General features: G+C 31.3%; 1 protein-coding gene across 1 annotated transcript; it reads right to left on the reverse strand.

The window, feature by feature from the left end:
* Nucleotides 1-2,154: 2,154 nt before the first annotated feature.
* On the reverse strand, nt 2,155-9,040 carry LOC133301608 (uncharacterized; the record flags this gene model as incomplete). Its single annotated transcript, XM_061501258.1, has 13 exons — nt 2,155-2,737; nt 2,876-3,818; nt 4,506-4,788; nt 4,973-5,162; nt 5,267-5,828; nt 6,006-6,940; nt 7,099-7,474; nt 7,933-8,037; nt 8,132-8,217; nt 8,320-8,380; nt 8,507-8,577; nt 8,694-8,855; nt 8,952-9,040. Coding segments are annotated over 13 exons (4,446 nt in total), but the record flags the coding sequence as incomplete, so codon positions are not given.
* Nucleotides 9,041-9,777: the final 737 nt, after the last annotated feature.

A 9,777-nucleotide genomic window follows, 5' to 3' on the forward strand; every position in this document is an offset into this window, starting at 1 on the left:
TATATTGGGTTCTTTCTTCAAAGATATAACTTCGTTGTATGGTACAGGTAAAGATAAAAAAATTACTATTTATTCGCGTCTCTTTTCCTTATCTATCTTCAAAGATATGACCTTTATTATTCTATTTTCTTTCCTATTTTTAATGTAACAATGAATGACTGTTTTGTTATTTAAAAAAATGACTGTTTGGGACCTTTGAAATACTGACAAAATGAGTTCGGCCCGGAGGGCCGACCCACCATGCCAAACAAACCAATTTTTTTTCTCGTGCATCGGCACAGGTAATTCACTAGTATTAATTTAAATTAATATCATTTACATAATATGATAAGGCTTTTATGTTAATATAATTTGTTTTCAAAATTCAAATTATATTTTTTTTAATTTTATTTTAATTATTTTAAATTTTGTGTAACTTATTTATTCATAAAATATAGATCCAGATATTTATTTTAATAGAGATAGGATATTCTTACTACCAATTTTTACTACTATTGCTCCACAACCACTCTAATCACCATTGGATTCAAAAGTTATTTACTTTTTTCTCTCTTCACTCAACTTTTCCTCTATTTGAAAGGTGATTACGGTGGTAGTGGAGTGCTAACAAGCACGGACACGCAAGTTTCTGAAAAATTTGCGTGTCGGACACGTGTCCGACACGGGCACGCTCCGACACGCATCCCACACGCGATCAACATTTGGGGACACGCGGTCAACTCTCCGACACGTTTCGACACGTTTTTCGACATGCAGTCAACTTTTTTCAACACGCGGTCAACGTTCGGACACACTCGGACACATTTTTTTTTAATCTTAATTTTATTTTGTTAACTAAATATAAAAAAAATAATTTATAAATTAATTTTTTTCTGTTAAGAAATTTGACATGAAAAATTAACAAAGTAAGAAAAATTATTTATATTTATATTTATGTTATGAAATTTAAATATTTGATTGGTTATATGACTTATTATAGATTCTTATATGTATTAAATATAAATTATATTATATATATATTAAAAAAATTATTTAATAACAAAACGTGTCTCAACGTGTCAAAAACATTTTGTAGAATTAACGTGTCGGCGTGTCGTGTCGTGTCCCGTGTCCGTGCATCATAGGTGGAGTGATAGTAGAAAAAAATTAATAATAAGAATATCTATCTCATTTTAATATCAAATATTTATTCGTGTTGGATAAAAAAAAATCTTAGCCAGTGGAAATGGTAAGTTGGGTTGACGCAATTAAAACCTAGACCGTCAGAAGTGAGGACTGGTAAACTTACACAAGAAATTCTCATTAATGTGCCTCCCTTCCCTTTTTTCCCAAATACAATTGTACCAACAAACGTCTCATGGGCCACACCATTCCCATGCTCCCAAATCCACGCTTCAATCCCACCATACACATGACTAAACCCGTGACGTGCGCTTGCAACATGTAACAAAAGCATTGTATATGTAGCATCCACCGAAAGCGAGTCGCGTGTCGCAATACTCAAGTATAGTATTATACTAGTTATTTACCCGTGCGCTGCACGGAGGGAAAAAAGTTTCAGTCGGTTGTCGACCGAATCTTGTCGCATCCTTGTAAATGAATTGACGTTTAATAAAAATTATTAACTTATATAACTATAGGTATGGGAATTGTTATCACATAAACAATCAGCCAAAATATTACACATATATAAGATGTTCGACAAAATATGAAATGACTACTTAAAAATTATCAGTTTCAATTATGTAGTAAAACAAAACATTAAAAATCAGAAAATTTCGTTGGACAAAATAACTCACTTTGGTTGGTCATCACTCCAATGTTTTTGGCAGTTATTACAAAACAATCTGTCAAAATCTTCACAAACATAATAGAGGCATTTCTTATAGGATTTGTACCACCAATTGAATTTACTCCCAATTGCTTTGATGGTTACGTAAGCAATGCACATCATAATCTGAAAAAAGAAAAATATATATATAACATTAACGACATTTAAAAATATATAAAAATAATTAAAAAAATATAGCATAATTTTATCCCAATTATAACTAAAAAAAATCAGAAGGACATGCACAAAATTAAAAAAAATAAAAAGATTTTTTCATCATAAATGCATTCAAGTTTGTGAACTGCAAAAAGAAATCAAATCAACTACACTAACCTTTGAAATACTTCTTTATAGACAATGTTATAGGTACTATTTGCAACACAACCATTATCCTCAAATATAAGAATCTTCAATCCTTGTTTGCTCTTTACTCTTGATAGCGCCACATATAATTGTCCATGAGTAAAAACAGGTCTAGGAAGATAAATTCCAACATGAGAAAGCGATTGTCCTTGACTCTTGTTGATAGTCATTGCAAATGAAACCACCAAGGGAAATTGTCTTCTTTGGAAATTTATAGGAAACGTATGAGAAGACGGGCTGACAGTGAGCCTAGGGATTAAGACAGTTTCTCCTATATTGCTTCCTGTAAGAACAGTTGCCTCAACAACATGGTTGCCTAATCTAGAAATAAGCAGTCTTATGCCATTACATAACCCCTTTGATTGATCAATGTTTCTCAAAAGCATAACCGGCACATTAACCTTTAAAGTTAATTTATGATCAGGAAGTCCCGAACATGAGAAGGTATTTAAAATCACATGAGAGAATTCAACATCCTCTAGCTCAGAATTTCCATCTTGCTTCAAAACACTATCTGAACTTAAATATGTTCGTTCTTCACCTGGAATAAAACTCATAAGCCGCTCGTTTAAGATAGCAACATCTGCCAATTTAGGAGTCAAAATGGCACGTTCTTTGAAAAAAGCAGGATAAAAAATATGATTCAACATATTCGGATACACAAAATCAACCAAATCTGAAAGTGGATCTTCCGATTCTTTGATCAATAGTGCATCTGGAATTGTTATAATAGATTCCCCGTCCACATCATCTCCAAGATCACCATCTCCTATTTTAAGAAGCCATTCAAAGAATTCTTTTATTTCCATCAAATTTTGATTACTATTTCCTGAAGTTAGACGCATGTTTTTGGTCAGAGTCAAAAGATTACAATGCGGCCAAAGATGAGACGAATTAATAGTGGCATAAACTATATCATGTCTGCTACCATGAGGAATCACAGGTAAAATCTGCCGAAAATCACCTCCTAAAACAACAACTTTTCCACCAAATGGATTATCACAGAAACTCGGATTAGAAAATCTAAGAACATCTCTAAGTGTTCTATCAAGAGCCTCAAAGCAAAATCTGTGTACCATTGGGGCCTCATCCCAAATAATTAAGCTTGTTTTCGACAACAACTCAGAAAGAGTAGAATTTTGGCTTATGTTACACATTGAATCTTCGTTGATCTGAATAGGAATACGAAATCTGGAATGTGTTGTACGTCCTCCAGGCAACAGAAGGGAAGCAATTCCGCTCGAAGCAACATTTAGTACAATTTTTCCATTTGATCTAACAGATGTAGACAAAGTATTCCAAATAAATGTTTTTCCTGTGCCTCCAAACCCATAAAGAAAGAAAAAAAACCCTGTGCCTCGGGAAACCGCTGAAATAATCTTCTCGTAGACATCTTTCTGCTCATCAATTAGGGAATGTAATAATCTCTTATGTTCTTCTATCAAAAATAACCTGTCATACGATAACTCATCAAGCACCAATCTATTTTGTATATCCAGCAATGATTCCATCATTATGCGAGGCATTGATGGGTAATCTGATAGAGATCTACCATTGCTCTGCAGTACTTTGTCTATTTCAGCAAGTGTAGAATTCATTATACAATCTTCTGGAAGAGATGCATCTAAACAAAGAATAAAACAGAATACTAAGAAATTGAACTATTAACAAAAGAAAAATTAAAAAAAAATATTAACTTCAAGATGCGTTAGAATATATATGAAATTCAAAATGACTTATTCTATTAACGGACTTTTTATAATGAATTAAAAAAAAGAGGAGGTTAATATTTTTGAATTTAAGAGAGTATAATTAATTTTTAAAATGACAAATAAAACTCTCTCACCATTGAGATCCGAGAAACAACAATGATATATTGTAAGGAGCCTAAAAAACGTTAAATTTTTTTATAATAAATTTAATTCAATGTGAAGTAACAGACTTAAACAGTAACATCAATAATAAAAAATAATGTTTTCTTTACAAAGGTTACAATATTTTTAAGATTAACATTTATTTCAACTTAAAGTAACAACTTATTTTCAGTATCAACAATAATAACTGAAAATGTTTTAAATTTTTAATAAAAAAGAAAGGTGAAATAATTTATAAAATTTTAATTTTTTTGAACTCAAAGCAAACAGATAATAATGTTGGACTTTATACATACAGTAACATGAAAGTATATGTCATTCTTGAAGTAATCAACATGAAAAACATATCTAACATATTGAAATTGTCGACATATCTCTTGTTGCAGTAAAACACTGGTCTTTAGAAATAATGGATGAAAATTGTTATAAGCACATACCTGAACATCCGATATTTTTCCTATGTAGATATAAGATATCGTCAGAGAGGAATTTCCAAGACTTTTCCCAAACAAATTCAGGTTTAGTCATTGAATTGCTAAATAAAAGAAGAGCAAACAGATTACGAAGATAAGAAGATGACCCCCATGAACTTGTCTCTTTAATAGCATCGATATACTCTCTGTCATCATCCAAAAGACCCAGAAAATAGCATGCATCCTTAAACGAAGGAAAAAGCACACCATTAATTGTTCTCAAATCATAATAGCTCGTACAACCTTTCTGAAAAGTAAGAAGCATCCGAAGATACGAATCTTCTCCATTATTAGCTGAGAAACAATTTATTCTACCGATTGAAAATCCTTTTTTTTCTAGGGTGCCATTCTTGGGTATCTTCTTTATAAACAAAATGGGTTGGATACTCAGCATAAGTTAGATCCCTTCCTTCTGGATATTTTTTGTTTGCTTCCATCCAAGCCTCAAAAATCGACTTCCTGGACTCAGCTCTTGTCTTCACATCAGATATTGATGCATTATCCCAGAAAACAACATTCTTTGCATTAGGTAAGTGAAATGACAATCTCTGAACAGGAGGATATCTAAAATGAATATCAAAGCCAAAAATTCTCCAAGCAGCCTCGCATGCAGACACATACCTATAATAAAAGAAGAAATTTATTCCAAAGAAAGGAAAAAAAAATCATAATTCAGTTCAAATAAGCGAAAAAAATCACTCATTCATATATTTGAAATTCACTACCTGCAATCATAAAAAATTTGAATTTCATCATTTTTTTGAGATGCGTCAAGAGTTGGATCTGAATGTTTTATAGCAGCTGTCACGCGATCATTTCCTTTATGGATGTATTTAAAAAGATATTTAATAGCACTGCTCTGACAGGTGTATTCAACATTTATATGAGCTTGATATTTTAAAATAAGGTTTGCATTGTAAGGCACAACATAACGATTATCTAGCTCCACACCGTTCCTAATAACAAATCTCCCATTATTTATTCTTTTATAATGAGGGAATCCATCATCGTCAATAATTGTACGGGAGCTGAATTTTTTGGGAAATTTCTTTGAACACTTTCCCTCTTTCATGCAAGGAGACTTGTAATTATTAGGACCACATGGACCGTGCATCATATAACTTGTTACAGCTGCAAATAATGAAGGATCAGAATCTTTATCAGGAATCTCTGCATAAATCAATTTGTCAATATCGAGAGCACTTTCTGGCTTGTTAGAGGAATGCAAGAACAGTAGAATATGAGCATGAGGCAACCCACGTTTTTGAAACTCAATTGTACAAACATCTGTTAATTTCAAGCAAAACAAACGACAATAATTTGTATTAAAAAACGTAAAAAAAATAAAAAAAATAAATAAGATACGTACATGCAAAATTAGGAAATATAAAGATATGGTTTTGATTTTAATAAAAAATGCAAAAAAGTTATTCCAAAACAATAACAAATAAAAAAAATACGTACATGCATTAATTTTGCCAAGAATATGCCCGTTTCTTAAATCCTGTAACAACTGGTCCAATTTGAACTTGAATGCTCTGTAAAGAATATCTGGACGATCTTCAGCGTTCAGCGTTCTAGCCTTAAGAAATCGTGAAATTTCTGGCCACTTAGGATTGCAGGTAATTGTTATGAAAAGATGAGGATATCCAGCCCAACGGCAAATTGCAAATGCATCCTTACAATTTTCTGCCATATATCTTGGGCCGCCCGTGAAAGAAGAAGGTATAATAATACGCCTGCCTGTTTTGACCGCTGTATCTTCTCCTCTGTCAAACGCGTGTACTACATTTTCGTACAAATCAGCTCTGAGATTAGCCTGATTGTAACGAATGAAATTAAGACGTTCGTGCTCAATCATTGTATAAGCATTAACCAAGAACTGTTGGAAAAGTTTTCTAGATTGATGGAGAACTTGGGACTCTCCTAATCTGATCTGAAGTCTAAATGCAAAGAATTCTCTATTGCTGATAGTTGATCTTGGGTTTGTCCTACCAGTAGAAATTGAATTACGATGGACATCATCGCGATAACCTTCTTCACCGTAAGGAAATAACAAAGGATACTGCAAACCCAAATATAATGGATGTTTAACATCAATGCGCTTTAAAACTCCATCCTGTGTCTCAACAATGATGTCCCTATCACCCATCGCGGTGTCTATATCTCCAACAATTAAAACAGCTACTTCAGATGCGGAAGGAAGATTATAAAGTCTTCCATCATTGCCACACTTTCGAATAAGCCTCAATCTCACGCCTTTGAGTTGATCTTCGTTATAACGATCTCTAGCATAGCGAAAAGATTGGACAATACTGTTGTGTTTATCTAACATCTCCTTCAATGATAGGACAATGCTTTGATCGAGCAAATCTTCATTATTGTTTGATCTGTAAATTGTATCAAACAATTAAATAACAGACATTAGCTTAAATTCAGGAATTATAATATGATTCATAAATGAATATTTAAAAAATTACATCAACTTACATACCTTAGGAATCCCAATCTGTTTTCAACTTCATTTTCAATATCATATATATAAAGTTGAGCAAATTTTGGAGTATGAAAATCAAGGGGAAGAAGGTTGCCCATTGCATGATAAACTTGTCCTCCAACTCTAAAACAGTAAGGACCTGAACCATCATTTACTGACCCATTAACTTTTCCCCCAAAGGATGTGAAGGAGAAAAGCATGTTATACAGACGGATATTTTGTAAAAAATGGTGGCTCCTTATACTTGAATTATCATGCAGTTCAAGCAATGTTTCAGGAGCTTTTTTTAACAAAGGAAGTTTAATTTTTCCATTGGCGCAGCACATGCTAAACTCAGGAACGGTAGCCTTACGATCTTTCTTAATTCTCTCTTCGTACCACATTTGTGCTCCACAATGTTTACAAACATAAGTGGGATCACCCACATCCCAATAATCTAAACAAATGCATTAATACAGAAAGTATGTTACAAAGAATATCATAATTGGCAAATTAAATTTAAAAAATGAAAAATAAATCACCTGAAATTAATCGTGGACAATAATCAGTTGGAGAAGAGATTTCCATCCTTATATAAAAAAAATTAAAAAATATGAGAACAGGAATCATCCTTATAAAACATTTATTTAATATATATATATATATATATATATATAACTGAATATAAAAAAAGTTTAATTTTGTATCAGCATACTGTGATATAGAGTTCTCTGCACATATGGGAGGCCCATCAGTTGAACGCATTGATTCATCATTCGTCATATCAATTCCTATCACAACAATTATATCAGAATAGTGATAATAATTCTTGTATTGTAAAAATACGAATGCTATATAATAAATTTAAAATAATAGTATACTACAAAGATGTTTTTATAGACGTTGATAACTTACTGGTTAAATCACTCATTTTACTGATATTTAGGGACTTGACAAATCGCTCAGAATTTTTCTTCCGATCCATTATGCTTTTGCGTCTCTGCCTAGCATTTTTGCTGTCTATAAAATTGATAAAAAATAAATATAGAATATGTAATATATATTGTGTTATGAAAAAGTATTAAAACAACATTTGATTTAATAACATCATTACCTTGACTTGGATATGAACCACTAACTTCATGCTCAAATGTTTGTGTAACCGTTGATTTTGCTTGCGTATGTAGAAATTCATACAATCTATTCAGAATAACAAATAAAATATAAAAGTTCCTTTATTAATTCCCAAATTAAATAACGTTTTATTAATAGAAAATTTTCGTTACAAAGAATAAACCTTACCCCCTATCATAGCTGATACCATTGGACCTTGATGAGCTGTTTGTATTTTGCAAAGGAGTTGCTGCAGTTCATAAAATATAGCAAAATGTAAATTAAAAAAACTTTAAATGAAATTAAAGTAACAAAGTGACACATCTATCTATATTATACAAAGAAACTGCTAAACATTTGAAATCCAATAACATACCATTTGTAATATCACTAAAAACCTGTCTTTTGGAAGTTGACCCATTTTGCACAGGGAGTACTCCATAATAACTGTTTGGGTTAAAAACACTTAATAACAGAGATGGAAACATTAATCATTCTCAATAAAATCAAAGAAAGATTGACCAAATTCGAATATATATTCAATAATAATAAATAAAAAAAACCTGCGAACGGAAGAAGCAAATTCTGGAGTTTGATTTTCTACAGCGGATTCAAACGATGGATTAAATTGTTCAGGAGAATTATAACAGGAAGATTTCGAAAGTCTAGTGTTTCTTCTCTTCCGCGTCGACATTTGCAATTTGGAAGAAAGTTTTGTATTAACGCTGGAGCACAAATAAAGAGGATGCTTAAGAATCAATATGATGTTTCTCCTATAGCATATTTGCTCTCCTATCAGACTCAACGTGAAATGCAACTACTGTACCACCTCTTCTCTTGCTTCAGCATCATGATAATCGAGGTTGCTTTTTTCTATGCTCAATAACTCATCGTTGTACTCTATAAATGTCTACCAAACAATTCTAATGATGATACACCAAAAAGAAAAAGTATGCTTCAAGCCAATTGATGTTTTCAATGTAAATGCTTTGTATTCTTATAAGGAATATGAAAAGATTGTCATATACTTAAAACAAACCTAGATAGAATTTTGATTTTTTTTAATTTATTTTAAAACAGTACATAAAAGATTTACTAATTAAACACTAAATATAATAAAATGATATCTGAAAAACTAAGAAATTATTAATTATATTATATTTGTTAATGCATTTTATATATTCTGAATACTATTTTATGAAAAGAAGTAATGATTTATTGAAAAAAAAAACCAAATTCATTTAATTAAAGCACACTAATGTTTTTTTTTTTTGGGTAACCAACTTTTTGAAAAAATAACAATATCCCACTCACATCATTTAATTTTGTCCAATAGTTAGTTATTTGAAATTGCAAATTTGAATGTATTTATAATTCCTCGTAACCAATTTTTTATATCTTTATTTTTATAGGAGAAGGATATTCTTACTAACAAAAAAATATACTACCATCTTACTACCTTCATAATTACCATTGGATCCAAGAGAGAGAATGTTGAAAAGATTTTGAAGAGAGAGAAAATATGAATCCAATGATGATTGTGGAGGTAATAGGTTGGTAGTGAATTTTTTTTAACGTAATTCAATATTTTAATTATTTGATTATCAATATAACTGTATTTATATTAATCTTTATAAAGATCATACT

The sequence above is a fragment of the Gastrolobium bilobum genome, unplaced genomic scaffold (assembly GCF_033153095.1).
Source record: "Gastrolobium bilobum isolate Gb01-03AN ecotype WA unplaced genomic scaffold, APGP_CSIRO_Gbil_v1 utg380130, whole genome shotgun sequence".
Taxonomy (NCBI): Eukaryota; Viridiplantae; Streptophyta; class Magnoliopsida; order Fabales; family Fabaceae; genus Gastrolobium; species Gastrolobium bilobum.